The 22,464-nt window shown below is 41.0% G+C and overlaps 1 protein-coding gene across 3 annotated transcripts in view; it reads left to right on the top strand.

Moving 5' to 3' along the window:
* The first annotated feature begins 223 nt into the window (after positions 1–223).
* The window catches only part of hmcn1 (hemicentin 1), a 93,134-nt gene continuing 70,893 nt past the window's right edge, over positions 224–22,464 (top strand). For all 3 annotated transcript variants that reach the window (XM_058393178.1, XM_058393177.1, XM_058393179.1), the window contains exons 1-3: positions 224–681; positions 21,554–21,624; positions 22,288–22,446. In XM_058393178.1, the coding sequence (XP_058249161.1) occupies positions 435–681; positions 21,554–21,624; positions 22,288–22,446 (477 nt within the window). In that variant the 5' untranslated portion in view covers positions 224–434. The remainder of the gene's footprint in view (positions 682–21,553; positions 21,625–22,287; positions 22,447–22,464) is intronic.

Genomic DNA, 22,464 nt, shown 5'->3' with positions numbered 1-22,464 from the left:
ACCCCCTAAAATGAAGTTGACATTAGTTAAAACGAGGTTTATAAACTCGGCGTTAATTCAGCACTGCAAGCATCCATAACTTTAATGACAGGATTTTGTATCTACACGCACGTGTCGTTCTTTCTGAAACCCCGCCCCCCAAAACCAGTCCTGTCCAATCAGAGTGCAGCGTTCCTTCATTAATTTGCGCGCGGCGCCTGTTGTTCCTGAGCAGCTGGTCAGAAGGAGCGCAGTCACTGCTCAGAGCTCCGGAGGAGGAGGAGAGCAAACCTCTGGAGCTTCAGTCTTATCCATTTAAACTCTGAAATATTTGATTACTGTATTTTCTTGGAGTTGTGGATGAACATTCAGATATTGTTTTCCCAAATGCATCGTCAATTTTGTTGCTGAAAACAAAACAAAGCAAAACAACAACAAACTTTAGAACTTCAGCAATGGGTCGCTTGTTTGGTTTGGTGCTGGTCCGGATGGTGTTTTTAGGAGTTTTGTCGGGTGCACAAGAATCTGCAGAGCAAATCCCACAAGGAGCCTCGACTTTAGCTTTCGTCTTCGATGTCACCGGATCCATGTATGACGACTTGGTGCAAGTTATTGAAGGAGCCTCGAAGATCTTGGAGACGTCCCTGAGCCGCCCGAAACGGCCGCTTTATAACTTCGCCCTCGTGCCTTTCCACGACCCGGGTAAATACCTCCACAGTCTGAAACACACACACACACACACACACACACACACGCATGCATCAACTCAAACTGCTTTCATTATTTTACGCGTTTATTATTTTGCGTATCCCTACCAGGTATGATTTACATACGCTTTAGATTTTACACCAGCTACTGTCTTTTTCTATCCATTGTACAAGCAGGCATGAAAGAAACCTTAAACGTAACAGCTTTTTAAAAGGCTTTTAAAACGCAGTCTCGTAATTAGATCAAGCGCAACGTGCGCGCGCGCGTCTGTCTTGGTGCCAGAGGTGCGACAGATGTCGCAGTTTGCTGACAGGATGACAAAATACACCAACGCTGAATTTAACACCTAAGGCTTTGGATTAACTCGAGCTGGACTTGAAGGAACCCTCGAAGGATTGGCGTTTTTTGCAACATCCAGATGTTTCTTCACTTTCGTTTCTTTCTTTTTTCACAAAGCCAGACTGGGGTCTTCGTGCTCTTCTTGCACTCCTCTTATGCCTTGCTTAATAAGGTTACATAGAATTTGACAGTGTAGGTGATGAACAAGCAATGCACAATGGAATGAGTGACATGCTTGTGTTTCTTTACACTGTATGAAACATGCAGATGTTTATAGAGGTGTCAAGGAATGTCAGTGTGGAAGGTCTGGTCTGGGAAACCTGACTGAAAACTTCTTTTTGCTTATTCAGGATGTAGTAAAGGATACAGATACAGATCAGACAGAACTGTCGGTTATATAGATAATAGCCCATGTCGATTTTACAGGGCGTTTTATAGAGAAGGGCCCTTGTTAACCAAAAACAGGAGACAGGAGGAGAATGTGTGAATGTGTAAAAGGTGAAATTGTTGTGTCATGGTGAAGGTCTGGTGAGGAGGAAGCAGAACATTGTTGCTATTGGAAACTAAATGTGATATAGGAAAAAATTCCTTTAGATGTCACCCCTGAGTCTGATTCAGTGCTGATTTACACCCCGGTGCAGTCACACTGCACTACATATCATGTATAAGCCTTTATTTTCTATCCTGTATATATATATATATATATATATATATATATATATATATATATATATATATATATATATATATATATATATATATATATATAGGGATCAGTTCAGGGGCTCAGCCTCTGACACGACAAGCCTCGTAACGGCGTGTGCCAAATCGGTTTTCCATCCGCTTTCGAGATGCACACGGGATCCGGTTACAATTTGCAGCCTGCTATCCAGTGTAACTAAATGAGAGAGATGTGCAGCACACAAGTAAAAGAGATGACCCTTAGAGAGAGGAGGCAGCTTTCAATCGGTTTTCCAGATGTGCCGCATCATACCAAAAACAACATGTCACGTTCTTTATGCTTCCAGTGCCTATTGCGTGTATCGAGCTTGGTGTAGTGGCCAACAAAAATAAACCCTGTTTTAAAGAAAAGTAGGCGTGGGCGTTTCTGAAATAAATATTCACCCTTGATGAGATTTATTTGTTTGATCAAACATTGGATGTTGGAGCTGATGCATTCTTGCTGCTCAAATGGAAAGTTTCTAATGATGTCACCAGGCACTCCACATTAGTCCATGTGTAGGTATAATGCAGCTCTGTCCCATCTCGTGTATTCAGCAGATGTAGGCTTATTCTGAGGCTCGGCTCTGAGGACAGAGGTAGAGCGTTTGCTCCTCTTTCTGATGCTGAAAGCCGTTAAAAACGAAAGGCATGTGTCTATTCCCTGTCCCATGCCGTGATCAGGAAGTGAAACCTGTTTGTTTTGGCTGTTTTTGAATCAGTGACCTTAGCCTATTGTATTTACTCAGCAAACTGGCCGGAAGAGGGGGGAGTGTTGTTTAGAGACTTTGGGGGTTCTGCTGCGGATAGACGTTCCTCTGATGAACTCTTAAGACTAAGAGTGGGTAGGAGGAGGAGGAGGAGGAGGAGGGGAAGAAAAACTAAGACTAATTGGATGTTGGAATATAATGCAAAGGTTAACGAGCATGCAAGAGGGATTTTTCTGTATTAGTTGACTCTTGTAAATTTTCTAACATGATTGAATAACCTTCAGTATCATGAGGAAATATAACAGTTTAAGACATGAGCTCAGAATAAAAGTATTATGTGGATGAGAAAAGTCATTTGTGGAAACTTGGGGGTGGAGCTTTGTGAATGTGGGCGGGATGATGCCTTTAATGCTCTGAAAATGACTGTCTAATAATGCCCCATGTGTGCATGTTCTCCCTCACATACCACAGCTATTTGCCATGAATGTAAAACATACTAAAGGGCGATTTATCCTACTTTTTTATTCATATACAGGCGAATTGAATGCTCGAAACATTAAGTTACTTACATTGGAACAGCTATAAAGAGTCGTTTCCTCACCAGCCTCTGTTTTCAGTCTTGCAGTCTTGACGTTAATTACAGCAAATGAACATTACAGAAAAACCCAAATCTGTCTAAAAGCCTAAAGTTACAGCTTTATGTCTGACTGCGAAGCACAGACACTGCAGACAAAAAGAAATAAATTCAGTGAACATCTCAGAGAAAACTTCATCATATCACCATTTAAATCTTTGTGTGGATTGTTCCATCAAACAAGTCCCTGAAATTCAAATCATGTTTCCAACCCAGTTCATTAAAATGAACTGGAGCATTCCACAGTCCTGCGGTATAAATGAACTGACCATACAGCACAAATCATTAGCTAATCCCTGTGTGAAAATAACGTACATAAAATCATAAGTTTGGAGAATTTCCCGCCACCAAAAGCACATGGGAGCACTGGATATGTGGGCATCTGCTAAACGAAGTAAATGCTTCTTTCATGCTTCTTCCCATCATGCACCATAATAGCTGGCGATGCTACTGAAGAGCCTGAGAAGTGCAATTCTAAAACAGGAAGGTTACTCAAACCCCAAAAATGAAGACGGGTCTCTGATGACCCTGACCTGGAAGAGGAAATGGAGTACGGCCTTCAGGCATGAGGTTGTGGAAAGGAGAAAAAATGTTATTAGGTGGCCTCACTGAGTTTCACGTGTCCTGAGAGGTTTTAAAATCTCCAGCTCACAGCATGTGGCCACAGGCTTACACTGTCTCTCTCTCTCTCTCTCTCTCTCTCTCTCCCCCAATCCCTGGCCTGTAAATGTACCTCCTGTGAAGCACATTCCCTGTTCCAGCATGTTTGCTTATGCGTACGTACAAACAACTGCTGTAAAGGCTTTTTTTTCAAGGCACAGTAAGGGGGAGCCGCAGTGAGTGTCTTAACACATGCACACACACACACACACACACACTTAATCTTTTGGCCTTTTCCACTACAAAACCAAGAGAAAGAAAACTTGAAGTTGTCAGTAAAATGTTTTGACAGTTGAAGCCAGAGGATGAGATACAGCATTCGAGTGTGCTCCCTTCCATCCCCGAGGCTCCGGGCGCTTTTCCTGAACGTCCTAACAGGCGCCTGATGGACTCATGTGTCACACACTAGCCAGATGACAAGAGGGAAATTCATTTGTTGTGCTTTGGAAGTCAGAGATAGTCCTCTTTTCCAAAGCAAAGATGCACATCCACACGTCTTGTGTTGTTTTAACAGGAGGAAGGAAAGTCCTTCCTACTTATTCTGTGCATTTTCTGTCATCTTGTCGTTCTTCAGAGCAAAAGCACGCCTGACACCTACAGCAGATCATCCTATTGCAATGGTTAAAGCTCACTGCCAAACTGCCATCTTTGAGTCTTTAAGTGTCTTTGGTCCTGCTCCATTAGACTGACCCTGTGCTCAGACCCTTAACTTCCTAGAATATGCGAAGAAAAAGAATTTCACTCTGCTTTAATGTATACGTGACAAAGGGTTTTTTTTTTCGTTCACTCGTGCTCTGAATCTTCGTCCCGGCTCCCTGTAGTTTTCTACATATTTCAAAGCCCTCAGAACGAACCAAAGCTGCACTTAACCTTAAAAAACATCCAAACACATCTAAGGCAGATTCCCTTGTTAAAGATCGTCTTGACACCACTAAAGCTTTGAGAGGCTCGAGTCATCTTTGAATCCCCCGCCCAAGCTAGATTACAAGGATGGTGGATTCGGCGGGCCCATAATGATGCCATTAGGCAGGAATTCCTGGAGGGTGAGGCTCTTTTTTTTTTTTTTTTTTCTCGACCGGAGTCGGGAGTGTGTCCAAGCACGGTATAATTCTACTGTCTCATCTCTGTAATGACGAACAAAGAATATCATAATGGCCCCTAATTTGAGAGCAGCACATGTGCTTATGTCAGCGCCTCAGGTGTTGCACAAGCAATCCTTTCCAAATAGCATGGAAGCTCATATGTAGCTTTCCAGGCAGCAAAGACTTTCTTCATAATATCCTGCATCAGCAGTGGGAATATTCTGGAAACCATCTGGATCTCTAACGTTATATTTACTTTAAACTACTCATAGATACGATGGCTTCTGTTATACGTACTGAAACTAGCACTTGGTCTTGTGTACGGTTCTAGATCGTTCTTACACTAACTGGTTTTCATGGGCGAAGCTAAGGGATGTCTAGTGCCTCCTCTCAGCCCAGTAAGGCATTCTTCTTCTTCTTCTTTGGAGTGGCTACCAGCTTGAAACCCCTCTGTGACAAGCTAACCATTTACATCATCTCTGGAGAATTGTGATCCTTGTCCAATGCTTAGAATTGTCAGTGAGTCTACTCTCATACAGGAACAAGCAAGACCTCACACCTCGGGGGTTAGGGGTCCGATTTCCACCTCAACGTAGAGTGCATGGAGTTTGAACGTTCTCCCTGTGCTTCAAGGGTTTCTTCCAGGTTCTCTAGTTTCGTCCCCCAGTCCAAGGACAAGGGTTGGACATCATTTAGGTTGTCCTCCAGTCTGTGCTGTCCAGAGTCCCTTGAGGCCCTTTAGGTACCTTATTAGCTAGAGTTAGCTAATGATCCTGAATTCGTAACAGTAGCAGCAGGGACAGTGGAAGGGAAAGTGCTTGTTGAGGTTCATCAGGATTTTACACAGGAAAACCATGGAAATTTCCTCTGATAAACCTCTCTTAATATTCAGTCAATGCTCTGCACTCGATTTCATATCATCTCACCCTCTGACCTCTGACCCGCTTTACTGTTAACACTGGAAAAATCTGGACAACCAAAACCAGGACTAGACAGACTATTTAGTGCGTTGACATTTCTTTCACCGTCAGCAGCCTTGATCCACGAGAGACACATCTGTATTGATTTTAACGCTTGAAGGTGAAAGCGTTCGTTCATTATACTTTGGGTTTCCAAGAGCAGCCCTTAAAAATTACTGGCAGAGTATTACAAGATTACAGAGAGAGAAGATAATGATGTCGCGGTGCCTGAAGGCTAAACCGTATCAAAGTAGATTATTAACTAATAAAAGTTTTGGTGCAGGAGTTTGTTATATAAACACTATTCATTATATAGATAATGTGTTAGTTTCCTATTGCAGTCTTTTGGGCTGTGTGTTTTGATCCTTTACAAAAAAAAAACTGTCTCATGTGGAGCAATTGGTTCCAGACCAGAATGGAGAACGGAAATGAGCAATATTTTTGCCCGGAGCAAATATTCCGCAGAAAACTTTATCATATTTAACCGTTCCTGAAAAGAAACCATAATTGGAAAGCTCTGTTATTGGTTATTTTCCGGTCTGTGTTGCCCACTGGCTTATTATTTTTGTCTGATCTCGAACATCATCATCCCAAATGGTTTGGATCAGCAGCACATCTCGCATGATTTAATCTCATTCATTACTTTTATTTGATTTTTATTTTTTAGACCTGTTAAGAGGTGCAGGCTGGAAACCAATCAGCATTGTATAGCTTTCGAATCTAAACTGACTAAACACATCAGGATCATGACCTCCTGGGGAAATAATCAGCGGGAACATCATGTTCTTTTTTGTTTTATTCGTTTTTTTATTTGTATTTATAAATCGTTAGTCTATTCAAAAGCATTATTGACGCATTTTAGTCCATTTTCTGCTTTATTTTTTTCGATGCCGCACACCAACAAAGTGAATTTAACGACATATAAAAGTTAACAAACTAATTAGTCTTTAAGCTAAATATCAAGCAGCGGCAGTGGTCATGAAATTTTCCTTACAGTAAGAGCTTTTTCAAGCCACTATTTTACGGCCCAGTTAAAAACTCGAACGTCTAGACCGCCATTAAAGTGAAGGATATTAGACTCAATCGTGTTATATATTTAATTACGCTTTATTTTACTACTAGGTGGGGAAAGGCATTTGGTCTGGATTAAAGGAAAGCTCCTTAGATGGCACTCACCAGGCCAACCTCACACACTCCTAATATATATATTTTTAAATTTATGCAGCCTAATCACTGTTGAGTGAGCGACATTTTTTGTTTTTTTCCCCTCTGAACTCTGAATAAGTTCATCTTCCATAAGCAGACGACTAAACAGCACTCAAGTACAGCTGAGGATGATGAATGAGACCTTTTTTTTTCTTCCAGTGCTGGAAGCTGAAGGAGAAAGCGCATCCCAGTCTCCGTTTTTTATTGAAAAGATTTCTATTCATTCACTTTTCATTCGTTCTCCTTTTGACCCCTGGCTTTCTTTCATTCCTTCTTCCCTCTCTCTCTCTCACTCTCTCTCTCTCTCTCACTCTCTCTCTCTCTCTCTCTCTCTCTCTTTCTTGGCATCAAGCTACAGAGATGCTGCTTCTCTTCAGCTGGCAATCTGGGGTTTAGGACAAGATCATGGATGTCTCTCTCTCTGATTTTCTCTCTCTCTTTCTCTCTGTTCTTTCTCTTTCTCTCTCTCTCTCTCTCTCTCTCTCTCTCTCTTTCTTGGCATCAAGCTACAAAGATGCTGCTTCTCTTCAGCTGGCAATCTGGGGTTTAGGACAAGATCGTGGACATCTCTCTCTCTGATTTTCTATCTCTCTTTCTCTCGGTTCTTTCTCTTTGTCTCTCTCTCTCTCTCTCTCTCTCTCTCTTTGTCTCTCTCTTTCTCTCTGTCTCTGTTCTTTCTGTTTCTTTCTCTCTTTTTTCTCTGTATTTTTCACACTCCTCTCTCACTCTCTCTCTCTCTCTCTCTCTCTCTCTCTCTCTCTCTTTCTTGGCATCAAGCTACAGAGATGCTGCTTCTCTTCAGCTGGCAATCTGGGGTTTAGGACAAGATCATGGATGTCTCTCTCTCTGATTTTCTCTCTCTCTTTCTCTCTGTTCTTTCTCTTTGTCTCTCTCTCTCTCTCTCTCTCTCTCTCTCTCTTTGTCTCTCTCTTTCTCTCTGTCTCTGTTCTTTCTGTTTCTTTCTCTCTTTTTTCTCTGTATTTTTCACACTCCTCTCTTTCTCTCTCTCTCTCTCTCTCTCTCTCTCTTGCTCTCTTTCCGTCTCTCTCTTTCTTTGTCTCCCAGCCAAGCTTCATAGCGCTGAAACATTTCCTGAATGGCTGCAAAAGAGGCCAGTCAGCTCCCGACTGGCATATCAGCATTTGTGTGTGTGTGTGTGTGTGTGTGCGAGAGAGATCAACAACTGTTGAGGTTTAACTGTGGCTTTCAAGTCACAGACTTTTGCTATGCAATAAAGCAGAGCATCCACAAACAGAAATATCATTTGGAAATGTTTCTGAGGTCGTAACCTGACTCACGTGACTTGCAGCATCTCCTTCCAGCTTTCCACATGATCACCGTCATAACGTTCCTGAGCTCTTCATACATTTTTGTCTTCAGAGCCCAGATCACGACTCGTGTGTCAGTCAGAAACGGCTGTATTTTGTACAGCAGAATGAAAACCATGTGTTCGGCTGCTTGCAGCTTTGGCGAACGCAGACGTCGACAGAACCCTGCATGCTGCTGTGATTTACTGAGGCATCAGTCAAATCAGAGCCAAGTAATAACACATACTTGATCACGGGCTGGCCGTGCTCCAGACTCTTTTACATTCGCCTCCTTCTGAGATGTAATTACGAGCGTATCAGACAAACGAGCCGTGAACGATGTGCGCAGGTGAGCGCAGCCGCATGCCGGCCTTTTTTTTTTCAGGTTTGAACGTCGCTGTCAGCAGTTAAGCCTTTAGAGAAGCTGCCAAGCAGTCAGACATGACCTCAGGGATCGCTGACATGTTTTATAGTCTTTGTTGGAAAAGAGTATGGGATACGCCCACGTGAAGAGCTTAGTAATCGAGTATAATGTGGAGATGGTTTAGCGGGTGTCAATATTTTTCAGAAAGGCTTGTACAGGAAATTTCTTACGCTGTCGATCACGTATCAGTCATGTCCCTGATATAATCGCACACAATTCCAGGTCCACATTTTACAACTCTCATATGCACACCTCTCTATAAACGACGACGCAGACACTTCTAAAAAATTAACCTTTCGGAAGAGAATAAATATTGTTAAATATCTATTAATACAATTTTTTTGATGATTCAAAATATATATAGTTTAAAAAATTAATCATAATTGGTGCAACTAATATTGTAGATTAGTCAAATCAGAGCATTGGTGTTTTTGTGCATTCCTTTAAAAGTTTTGAAGGTTTTGTGTGTGTGTGTGCACTACAAAAAGCTTTTGTATGTCTTACTCAAATATTAGATTTGTTTGTGATCTGTCTTAGTTTTTGGATAAGTCTATGTGACAGGGATGTTGCTATGGAAACAGTAACATGTTAGAACAAGCAGGGGTCAGAGGAATGGAAGCATTTAGAATGCTTGCCCCTCATCCCGGGGTCCTGGGGCATGATTCCCACCTCCACCCTGTAGGTGGCGCCTGTATTTTCTCCCTGTGTTTTGAGGGGTTTCCTCTGGATACTTTGGTTTCCGTCCCCAGTAAATGACATGTGCTATATACACTGATCAGGCATAACATTATGACCACCTGTCTAATATTGTGTTGGTCCCCCTTTTGCTGCCAAAACAGCCCTGACCCGCCATGCACTGAGTATTCTGACACCTTTCTATCAGAACCAGCATTAATTTCTTCAGCAATTTGAGCAACAGTAGCTCGTCTGTTGGCTCGGATCACACGGGCCAGCCTTCGCTCCCCAAGTGCATCAATGAGTGCAGCCCATGACCCTGTCGCCGATTCACCACTGTTCCTTCCTTGGACCACTTTTGATAGATACTGACCACTGCAGACCGGGAACACCCCACAAGAGCTGCAGTTTTGGAGATGTTCTGATCCAGTGGTATAGCCATCACAATTTGGCCCTTCGTCAAACTCGCTCAAATCCATACACTTGTCCATTATTCCTGCTTCTACCACATCAACTTTGAGGACAAAATGTTCACTTGCTGCCTAATATATCCCACCCACTAACAGGTGCCATGATGAGGAGATCATCAGTGTTATTCACTTCACCTCTCACTGGTCATAATGTTATGCCTGATCTGTGTATATGCTGAGTGGCATCTCTAAATGATCTGTAGTGTGGTATTGCTGTCATGTAACAGCTAGAACTGTGATTATAATATTGTATTTTACATACAGTGTTCTAGTGATGTCATAACATGTAACCATGACAACATTATGTTTCGCTCAGTTACCCAAATGATGCAGTTGCTGTCTTACACACCGCAACAAAAACCGTTTGCCGCATGTCATTACATTGTCTGGATGAGCGCTCGAGCACATTGTGTTCTTACTGTCATCACATCACAGAGATGCCAGGAGGACTGTCTCATCTCATCAAAACACCTTTTAGCGATTATCTGTCCCGGCAAACAAGAAAACATCTGTCCTGGGTGACGGCCACAACTGTTCACCATGCAGAAGCTTCCTCAGAGTCAAGCCACTTAACATAACGAGCTGTATGTTCCCTCGACATTATAGAGGCATTATGAGGAGTGTTTGTGTAGACGTTACAGCATTAGCACTCAGGATTAATCCACAGGTAATCAGCATAAATGATCAGGACGATGAGAAATATATATTATTTGTGTGTGGTTGTTGTCAGGAGCAGCATTTAAGATGTTCACAGACACTCTAAGCTTCTTGTAACATCAGTGGGGTTGAATAGAGATTTACACACAGAGCTATGTGGCACTAACAATATTCTAGTGGTCTTAGTGGTCTTAATGGTCTTAGTGGTCGTCATGTCTTAGAGGTCTTAGTGTCCTTATTGGCCATATTGTCTTAGTGGTCATAGTGGTCTTAGTGTCTTAGTGGTCTTAGTGTCTTAGTGGTCTTAGTGTCTTAATGTCTAAGTCACTTGTGGTCTTAGTGTCTTAGTGGTCCTTGTATCTAAGGGTCTTAGTGGTCTTAGTATATTAGTGGTCTTAGTGTTTTTTTTAGTCCACTTAGTGGACTTTAATTTATTTGATTTAGATTTGGGTTTATTCTTTACCGGACAGGTTATGGGGTTATGGTGTCTTAGTGGTCTTAGAGTCTTAGTGGTCTTAGTGTCTTTAGTGTTTTATTTTCTTAGTGTTTTAGCATCTTAGTTTCTTGGCGGTCTTAGTGTCTTAGTGGTCTTAGAATCTTAGTGGTCTCAGTGTCTTAATGGTCTTATTGTCTTAGTGGTCTTAGTGGACTTACTGTCTTAGTGTCTTAGTGTTTTTAATGTCTTAGTGGCCTTAGTGTCTTAGTGGTGTTAGTGTCTTGATGTCTTGTGGTCTTATGGTCTTAGTGTCTTGGTGTCTTGGTGACTTAGTGGTCTTAGTGTCTTAGAGGTCTTAGTGTCTTAGTGGTTGTGCTAGCCTTATAGCTAATGCCCCTAGTTCCTTGGGACAGACTCCAGACTTATGTGACCTTGTGTAGGATAAGCGGTGTAGAAGATTGATGGATGGATGGATGGCTGGTAAGATCTTGAATTTGTTGTTTTGAGCTTTGTGCCACTACACAGTATTGTTGATTCAGTTTGGAAGATGTTCTTGGTCTGTGCTTGATAGATCCCTCAGGTGTCTAATCAAGAATAGTTTCAGTCCCCACTAAGGTGTGACTTTCTAAGTTGCAGGCTCTGTGTTCTTGTTAACATGACGAGGAAAAAGAGAGGCTAGTGTGTGGAACGACAAAAGTCATGACAGAAACTGACTTCACTTGTGGACATCCCATAATATTCTTTTTCCATTGATGAATCCTTATTGGTAAAAGGGGCAGTAACTAAAAGGTGCTTCATCATGCCTTCAGTGCCATTCACGCTCTTCCTCTGATAATCCTAGTTCTACCCGATCTCGGATGCTATCTCAGGTGTTAGCAGACTTTCCTGCTTCAGCAGTTCAGCATCAGACATGCTTTCTCCTTAAACACACACCCGGTGGCAGACAGCTGTAAAACAGCATGCTTTTCACCAGATACACACCCTCATTGTAACGAGGAGCATGTAACACACCGTTATTCGTCAGACAGTAGAACATTTATCCAGCACTCGTCTATCAGAGACACCCCATTTATTCAAATATGAGCCAGAATCTCGATATGTGGAGTGTGTGTGTGGTTGTGAAGGGTCCCCTCTCTATAAAATATACATATCTACAGTTTCCCTTCATAGAGCAAGAAAGTTTTTGAGTTGAAAGTTTCTTTGCAAATGAAATATTGTGTTTAATTTTTTTTTTTAAATTTTGAGAGACAGAAACAGAGATGGACATACAGACAGACAGAGGCAGACAGACATAGAGAGAGACAGAGACAGACATAGACAGACTTAGACAGACAGACATAGAGAGAGACTTAGACAGACAGACATAGAGAGAGACTTAGACAGACAGACATAGAGAGAGACAGACAGACATAGAGAGAGACATATAGAGAGAGATATTTGGACCATGATCTTGTCCAAAGCCTCGGAGTGCCATCTAAAAATAGAAACAGCATCTCTGTAGCTTGATGCTGCCACCAGCATGCTTCATCACCATGGTTATGTTATGATTGATTATTTTATCGTGGATTGTTTTGTCATGTAAGATTTTAGCTGTAGGCTAATAATCTCAACTGAAACAAAGCCACTATTGTTCTCTAAACACTTTAAACTGAGGAGAGTACAAACTAATCTGAATTTTATTCCTGTCCGATCGAAGCGAGGTAGAACTGATTCTCTAATCCGTGAAACCATTTGTCTCTGATTTCTTTCACTCCTGGTCTTCGTCCATGTTACAGATTTTGATTTCTTCCACGTAATTGAATCTAGGTCACATTTTGAGGCAGATGCCAGACAGGAACTGACCTCGGTAAAGTTCAGGGTTTAATATTTACCAGACATTTCACAAGGATGCAGAGGGTGCAGCAGTTTCCGCTTACGTTATTAACACAATCGCGTTTCCGTGCTTCTTCCCCTTTTCAAATCTAAACCCGTTCACCAGTACAGCGATGGAGAACGTGAGGTCTGCGATTTAGACGCCTAAAGTTGTGCCCTAAGGGGCAACACGTCAGAGAGTGAGAGAGATCTAAACCAGAACCACACGGGTTTGGTGTCCTTTTTTCCACTGACACAGTGCATTGTGGGTTTAGTGGTACTTCGCTGCAGGGGGTCTACACACAGCTTTAGTTCAGATAAAACTCCACCTCGCCATCCAGGAACTACAGATTATTGACTCTTTTCCGAGATACAGGATGTGCATGCGCACGAAAAAAACAGTCAGCTAAGAAAAGGGGGGGGGAGCTGAAAGGAATTTCTTTTTCTCTTCTGCTTCTTCACAAAGGCTCCTTGTTTGTGAGCTGCGCTGCACAATCTTGAACCAATTCAATTAACCACAGGATAGTGTGTGCTGTAAAGTTTTTATTTAGCAAAGTATTCAAGTAGGAAATAATAAAAGACCATCCAGACAGCTGTACTTACCCTTTCCATGGAGATAAAGAAAAAGGGACGAAACAGAGGTGAAAAGTTTAGATTAAAAAGAAAATTCTGCCAAAAAAAATTCTCAGATTCTGTTGTTTAAATTATTCAGTAAATAGGAATATGATCGAAATATTATATCATGATTGTTTAAAACATTTCACAATATATTATCACTGTTTAAAATAAATGGGAAAAAAAGGGGAAAAAAAAACAATGAATATAGGATGTTTTTATTAATAATTCATTTAAAAAAAATCTTGATGGTCGACAAAATAATTGTAATTTAATGTCTTCAAAATAATGATACATTTTTATATGAAAATAAATTGAAAAAATATGAAATTAAAAAAAGGAAATAAAAAATATGGTCGAGTTGAAATTATTAAGTAAAGAAAAACATGAAATAAAACGATGATGATATTTACGTTATCTCAGAAAAGTAATGCACTGTGACATGGTGTATGGTGATACTGATTACTGAATCACTCACTCACTAAATAAATGCAATAAATGTGACGGGAAATTGAGGGCACATGAGAGGGATTAAAGGGATAAACAGTTTGAACCATCAAAATAAAGGGATAAATATGAGAGAAATATATATATATAAAGAGGAAAAGAATATAAAGAAATAATGAAAGAAAGAAACAACGATAGATGCAAGGAAGGGTGGAAATAAAAAGGTCGGAAGTAAGGAAGATGTGATATAAAGAATTTATGAAGGAAGGAATTAATGAACGATGTAAAGTGGAAGGAATTAAGAAAATTGAGGAAGGCTGGAGATCAGGAAGGAAGGAAATAAATAAAGGAAATAAGGAAGTAAAGAAGAAAGGAAGAAATTATAATAAGGAAATAATAAAGGAAGGAGCTAAGGAAGGAAGTAAATAAAAAACAAGGAGTGAAGTAATAAAGAAAGGATGGAAGGAAGATAGGATATAACGAAATGATGAAGGAAGTAAAGCAGGAAGGAACTAAGGAAACAAAGGATGGAGATAAGGAAGAAGAAAGTGAAGAAGGAAGGAACTAAGGAGTTAAGGAAAGGGAGAAATGAGCAAATAAAGAAGAAATGAAGGAGTCTGATCACATTAACCACAGCTGTTGTTTTGTATCTGTGTAACTGAATACTTTCTGATTGGCTGATTGGGCGACTGCATGAGCGTGCAGGTGTACATGTGTTCCTAATAAAGTGAGCAGTAAGCATGTATCATCTTGTTTCCCTGGTAGATCGGGGTTGTTTTGTTTGTTTGTTTGGTTGAACACGTGAATTCCTGTCTTCAGATTCTTTAGAGAAATCCACACATTCCATGGAGCCATCTCATGAGAGAAACATATAAACAAGTCTAAAATTAGGCATTAGGGATTAGTCATTGTTCATTATTCAATTACATTCCCATTATCAGTGGTTAGTACGCTGGTCTTCCTGCAGCACAATAATGACAACAAAACACAACAGCAAAGCACAGAAACAAGAAAAAGAAAAATCTGTCTATCTATCTATCTATCTATCTATCTATCTATCTATCTATCTATCTATCTATCTATCTATCTATCTATCTATCTATCTATCTATCTCCCCCATCTCTCTCTGTCCGTCTCTCCCTCTGTCCCTTCCCCACATCTCTCACTTCCCCCTTTCTCTGCCCCCCCTCCCTCTGTCTCTCTCCGTCTCTCTCTGTCTCTATCTCTGTCCCTCCTCCCCTCTGTCCCTCTCTCTTTTTCTTTCTCCCTTCTCTCTCTCTCTCTCTGTCTCTGTCCGTCTCCCTCCCTCTCTCTGTCCCTCTGTCTCCCTCAGTCTTACCCTCAGTCTCTCCCCATCTCGTTCTTTTCCTCTCTCCATCTCTCTCTCTGTCCCTCTCGTCCTCCCTCTCTCTTTCTGCCCCCCCGTCTCTCTGTCCCTCTGTATCTGTCTTTCTGTCCCTCTCTCCCCGCCTCTCTCTTCCTCTCTCTCACCCTGTCTCCCCATCTCTCTCTCTGTCTCTCTCTCTGTCTCTCTCTCTCTCTCTCTCTCTCTCTCTGTCTCCCTGACAGAAGTACCTCAGTTTTGTTTAAAAGACTTGGGCTGATTGAGCTTGAGGTATTTCCAGCGTGTTCTTAATCCCATCAGCCTTCTGTTAGCACTTAAACATGCAAACGATCCATGAAGGAACATGAACTCATGTAGCATTACGTCAGATTTCAAAGTGGACGGATTTGCAGTAAAAAATCCACTTTATTAGGCACCAAAATTGCACCAAAACACAAAAACATTCCATGACTCTCCAAGCATATGTTCTTAAAAATGGCTGTTTTATTTGATATTTAAGAGCATTACAGGGTTTTTCTTGTTGTTGGTGTTTGTTTTTGTTTGTTTGTTTTTTGGAGAATAGCTGAATCTTTCTAATTTTCTGAAAAAAAAAATGTATTCGAATTTGAAAGAGAAACAGAAAAACGGAGAAGTGACTGTTTATAGCTGCTATAACGTACGTGATAATAGGACTTATCTTGTTTCCATCACAATAAACAAGTCGTATCGCCTTTCTCCGTTTTGTTAACGCTCAGGCTTTGAGACAGTTGATAAATCTGCCGAGTTTCTCTTTTCACAGCCGGAGAAAGGATGACGGAATGACGGACGTTTTCTGCTTTCCACATGACTTCCACTCAGCTTTTTTTTTTTTTAAACTGTGGTATTGCATTCCGGTCCAAGAGTCAAGAGTCAGACAGCGGCTGGGCCGGCTGAGATAAACCTGTTTAATCAGAAGATATGACTTGAAGTTGTGTAAAGTTTTCCAGCCTGAAACCGTCATCAGATTTACTGCAGCCAGACGCATTTCTATGTCAGTTTTTTTTTTACAAAGTAGCCCGTTTTCACGCGGCTCATTGAGACGTCATACATAAACCTACGTTCCTGCAAACAAACACGAAATGAAAACAAGCCCTAAAGAGCATCGCGGAATGCTCCGCCATCTTGGAATTGTGGAGATATACTGTGCATCAGCTTTTGTTTACTTTGGAAAAATAAATTTGGTTTTCTGATGTTGTTTCAGGTTTGGATAAAAGGGAGGGATGGGATTTTTTGACTTACTTGTCAATCATAGTGACATTCGCAGGTCATGAGCATTTCTGAGCTCATTTATGCGGAAGAGGGTCGAGTGAGCGTTCCTCTAAGTGTCCTGTTACGCTGCAACGAGCAGCAGGTCAGAATGACGTGCTTTAGACGTGCTTTAGCTTGATGCGACACAAAGGAAATTCTCAGAGTTCATTTGGAATTAAGAACTGACATTGGGCCAGTGGTTAAGACTCTGGGTAGTTGAACAGAAATTCTGGGGTTAGGGTTAGGGTTCAAGCCTAGCAAAACTGAACTGCTGGTCATCCCAGTTGATTCATCCCCAGTCCAGGATCTTGTGATATCTCTGAACAAATCCATGATCTCCCCTTCAGCCACTGCTCACAAACCTTGGGGTAACCATGGACAATCAGCTGCCCTTTTCCTCCCATGTTACTAATGTCACACCCTCATGTCTGGACTACTGCAACTCTCTACTGGTAGGTCTACCTCTGGATGCAATTCTTCCACTGCAAATGATCCAAAATGCAGCTGCACAACTTGTTTTCAACCTGACAAGTTCTCCAACACCACCCCACTGCTGCGTTCTCTTCACCGGCTTTTGTTAGTTGCATGCATCAAATTCAAAACACTGATGCTTGCCTACTAAGCCAAGAATGGACCAGCACCATCTTACCTCAAAGATCTTACTCCTCGCATTGCATTTCGTTCCATCAGATCCACTAGCACTGGTCCCACCATCTCTCAGGGTAAGAGGTAGGTATACAGCTAGACTCTTCTTTGTTCTGGCACCAAGGTGGTGGAATAAACATCCCCTAGATGTCCGTACAGCCGAGTCACTGACCGTCTGGATGAAGACCCACCTTTTCATGAAGCACTTAAACTAGCGATTATTTTTCCCTGTTTGCTTATAGACATGTATCTTGTAAAACATTATATGTTTAAAAAAAAATTGCTGATGGTATCCTAAGTCTGTGACTTAGTGAACCAGTGTTAATGTATTCACTGATAGAGACTTTAAAGCACTCTTGTACATCGCTCTGGATAAGAGTGTCTGCAAAATGCAAGAAAAGTAAATGTAGAAATGTAGATGTAAGCCCCAGCACTGCCAAGCTGCCACTGTTGGGCAATTAAGAAATAAGATCGGACAATCTGACCCCGACTTCCTCAACTGGGATATGCAAAAAAAAAAAAAAAAAAGAACTCCACTGTGCTGTAATGTATGTGTGGTGACAGTAAAAGCTTCTTCTGAATCTTGGTGAAATCTGTCGTAAGGTTCATGCACCTTTGATCACCAGCACTCTTTAGTTATTTTTTTTTTCCTTTGCAGTTGTACACATCAGACATGAGTCCTTTTCCTCCGATGCCTTGTTTAAAAAGCGGAACAGCTGCAGGGATGAAGTCATCCGTCTCCCCGGCTCGCTCTGAACGCCCTTGGAACAAGCAGCTCGGAAAAGTTTCACAGCTCGTTAGAACGAAGAACAAAGCAACCCGCAGGAAAAAAAAAGGAAACTACCGAGTTTTGGCCTCGGAATGAGAAATTTGAGGTTATCCGCTAGCAACTGCAGAACCATGAGCTCACGCTAACAGATACAGACGAGCATACCTGAGCTGTAAGGTATTTCCCGTCGTGGGGGAGAACAGCAGATGAGAACAGGACCTTGCTAACAAGACTCCTGCTGGAAGCACGGGCCTGTTAGCCGCAGCAGGACTCCCTTTATAGATATTCATAAAACCTTTCATAAAAAAAAGATGCTACGATACACAACATATCTAAGTGTATCCTCATTTTATACAGCTACAGAAAATGATGGCTGATGGCTTGTGCAAAGGGTCCATTATAAAGTCTATAAAATATTACAGCATAACTAGATTGAGGGAGAAATAAAAAGAAGAATGTTTCCGCTCGTTACCGCTGGAGTTTATTTTTAGTGAACCTTTTAATCTGTCAAGCGACTCTCAAGCAAGGTTTTTTTTTCTTTCAAGAACTTTTTTTAAATGAAGTTTTATTAAGCATGACTGTGAAATACATGGATATTAAAATCTTTGAGTCTTTTAAAAAAAAAGAAATGCCTTTAAAAGTGTCCCTTTAACGAAACCAATGTAGTTAAATAATTGGCTGCTCAGCTGTTAATTCGTAAAAGTCTGAAAAAAGCTCTTGCTATGAAATCTATGAACAAATCTACTGGTTATATTGATATAAGGAAATATACATCGATCAGCCATAACATTATGAACACTGACAGGTGAAGTGAATAAGACTGATGATCTCCTCATCATGGCACCTGTTAGTGGGTGGGATATATTAGGCAGCAAATGAACATTTTGTCCTCAAAGTTGATGTTAGAAGCAGGAAAAATGGACAAGTGTAAGGATTTGAGAGAGTTTGAACAGGGCCAAATTGTGATGGCTAGACCACTGGATCAGAGCATCTCCAAAACTGCAGCTCTTGTGGGGTGTTCCCGGTCTTCAGTGGTCAGTATCTGTCAAAAGTGGTCCAAGGAAGGAACAGTGGTGGACCGGTGACAGGGTCATGGGCGGCCAAGGCTCATTGATGCACGTGGGGAGTGAAGGCTGGCCCGTGTGATCCGATCCAACAGATGAGCTACTGTTTCTCAAATTGCTGAAGAAATTAATGCTGGTTCTGATAGAAAGGTGTCAGAATACACAGTGCAGGACGGGTCAGGGCTGTTTTGGCAGCAAAAGGGGGACCAACACAATATTAGACAGGTGATCATAATGTTATACCTGTTCGGTGTATAAGGAAAAGTATACGGAAAACAGAACATATGTAACAACTGGGCTCATGGAATTAGCTAAAAAAAAAAAATAAAATAAATAAAATATTAAACAATTAAAAAATAATAATTTAAAGCATCCTTGGTGTTATCTACAAAAAAATTGCTTCATTTAATTTAATGACTAGTTTGAATAATGTAGTATGAGTGTGATCATTTCACATAGTAGTAGCCTTTAGCTGAGAATCTCGGGTCAGGGGTTCGATTCCCAGCTCAGGTATGAGTTCGGTGTTTAATATTATTCAGCAAATCATTCGTCACGAACAAAAACAAATGTAATCACACAGAGCCAATGGATGCGTTTAAATGAACAACAAAATAACTCTACAATGATCTTTGATGTGAAATCCAACATCTCCATTGGCACGGAAGGATTTTTTGATGAAGGATATTTGCTTCATTTCTTTTTTTCCCAGTTTATATTAAGCAGAAGAGTTCAAGTACAAATCTTTTCTCTCAGCGTCTTTTTTGTAAAAAACATCAACCGCTTCACCTGTTGATCTGCTGAACCTCAAACAGTCCGATGGTGTTTGTTTCCGACTGCGGTTCCATTAGCGTGAGATTAATTCTAAAGTGTTTCTGGTAAAACCCAACTGGTTCTACTGAAGCCCAAAGTACTTCATTATAGCCGGAGTATGGCGAAATTGAACACAGCCGTTTAGTTCAGCTTCTCTGCAGTGAGAAACCAGAAAGCAGAGCCTTCGATGTCAGACACGTTCAAGTTCCAGACTTTGAGGCTGGACATCCACCACCGCTGGCCAGCGCAGATATTTGGCATGAGTACTCTATTCGAGAACATGAAAACAGTTCCTGTAGAGTTTTTTGCAGATTTTTTAAATTTATTTTTTTTTGCATTATTGGAGAAAAGTAATTAGTGAACTGGTGAAACTGTGAGCGTTTGATTCTTCTTTTAAACCACACACGTGAATGGAAGAGGGATTTGGTTGAATGCGTGTTGTGACACGTCTTGACACGTGACACGTCTCGCCTGAATTATGCAATAAAAAAATAAAACTGCTCAGATTGTTGTGCCACAGCGCCATACAATCCTACTAACAGAAAAGTATTTCTTTCTTTCTTTCTTTCATCCATCAATCCATCCTTTCTTTTTTTCAGTCATGTCTTTTCTCTGTCTGTTTTCACCTGTGTGTCGTTCACCTACTTGTCTCCAAGACACACAAAACTGTGTGTGAGTCCGTCCATCCATCCATCCATCCATCCATCCATCCATCCATCCATCAGTCTATACTTATTTTCTTTTTCTTTCTTTCTTTCTTTCTTTCTTTCTTTCTTTCTTTCTTTCTTTGTTTCATCCATCCATTTGTCTGTCTGTTTATCTGTCTATCCAACCATCCTTTCTTTCTTTCTTTCTTTCTTTCTTTCTTTTTCAGTCATGTCTTTTCTCTGTCTGTTTTCACCTGTGTGTCTTTCACCTACTTTTCTCCAAGACACACAAAACTGTGTGTGAGTCCGTCCATCCATCCATCCATCCATCCATCCATCAGTCTATACTTATTTTCTTTCTTTCTTTCTTTCTTTCTTTCTTTCTTTCTTTCTTTCTTTCTTTCTTTCTTTCTTTCTTTCTTTCTTTCATATCATGTCTTCTTTCTTTCTTTGTTTCATCCATCCATTTGTCTGTCTGTTTATCTGTCTATCCAACCATCCTTTCTTTCTTTCTTTCTTTCTTTCTTTCTTTCTTTCTTTCTTTCTTTCTTTCTTTCTTTCTTTCTTTCTTTCTTTCTTTCTTTTTCAGTCATGTCTTTTCTCTGTCTGTTTTCACCTGTGTGTCTTTCACCTACTTTTCTCCAAGACACACAAAACTGTGTGTGAGTCCATCCAGCCATCCATCCATCAGTCTATCCTTTCTTTCTTTCTTTTTCAGTCATGTCTTTTCTCTGTCTGTTTTCACCTGTGTCGTTCACCTACTTTTCTCCAAGACACATGAAACTGTGTGTGAGTCCATCCATCCATCCATCCATCAGTCTATATCCATCAGTCTATACTTTCTTTCTTTCTTTCTTTCTTTCTTTCTTTCTTTCTTTCTTTCTTTCTTTCTTTCTTTCTTTCTTTCTTTCTTTCTTTCATCCATCCATTTGTCTATCTGTTTATCTGTCTATCCAACCATCCTTTCTTTCTTTCTTTCTTTCTTTCTTTCTTTCTTTCTTTCTTTCTTTCTTTCTTTCTTTCTTTCTTTCTTTCTTTCTTTCTTTCTTTCTTTCTTTCTTTCTTTTTCTTTGTTTCTCTCTCTCTCTCTCTCTCTTTCTGACTTCCTGTTTGTTTGTTTGTTTGCAGAAATCGGACCAGTTACCATAACCACCGATCCCAAGAAGTTCCAGACTGAGCTGCAGGAACTCTATGTACAGGTGACTTAACAGGATATTTTTTGTGTATGTGATCAGATACAAACTACAAGGCAGTCACATTTGTTTGTGCTTCGAATCTCGTAAACATAAACGACCCGGTATCTTCAGGACGACACCCTGAAGATGAACTGAAGACTTAACGGCAGGTTTTTTCCTGGTTGAGGTGCTCAGACGTTTGTCTCAGGTCATGGAGACGTTTCAGTTGGCCGTGTTGGCTGGCGTCCGGTGCAGATGTGCGTGTGTTTCCCGAGGACACAACCAAAAGGGAGACATTAGGTTCAAATTTTTTTTTAAAAAGATTAATAATTTATCATCTCAGTACCGTGAGCAGAAGACATCATACACATGATCAGGCGATAGAAATGGTTCAGGTGTGTATGTCAGCGTGGAGATTTTTTTATTCCAGATGTTTTGCAGGTGTACAGTTAGTGATGGGATGAGATCCCAGTAAACACAGAAAGATGAGACACACACACAGGGATCTGTGAGGTGGATTTGATTGATCAGGAAGAAATAAACACACTGCTTTCTTTCAGAAACAGGAGTCTCGTTCGTCCTTCTTCACTCTTTCATTTTCTGAGAGATAATTATTCACATCTGTATAACAGCTGTGCATACCGTAATCTCTCACACTGTGCATAATTTACCCCCGTGGTCCGGCAGGGAGGTGGAGACTGTCCAGAGATGAGCATCGGAGCCATCAAGATCGCGCTGGAAATCTCGCTGCCGGGTTCCTTCATTTACGTCTTCACAGACGCCCGCTCCAAAGACTACAAACTGACCCACGAGGTGCTGCAGCTCATCCAGCAGAAACAGTCTCAGGTACAGACGCCGTCTCGT

Source organism: Hemibagrus wyckioides, linkage group LG06, assembly GCF_019097595.1.
Source record: "Hemibagrus wyckioides isolate EC202008001 linkage group LG06, SWU_Hwy_1.0, whole genome shotgun sequence".
NCBI classification, from domain to species: domain Eukaryota; kingdom Metazoa; phylum Chordata; class Actinopteri; order Siluriformes; family Bagridae; genus Hemibagrus; species Hemibagrus wyckioides.
The sequence above is the reverse complement of the archived record's forward strand: the minus strand, read 5'-3'. Positions and strand labels throughout refer to the sequence as shown.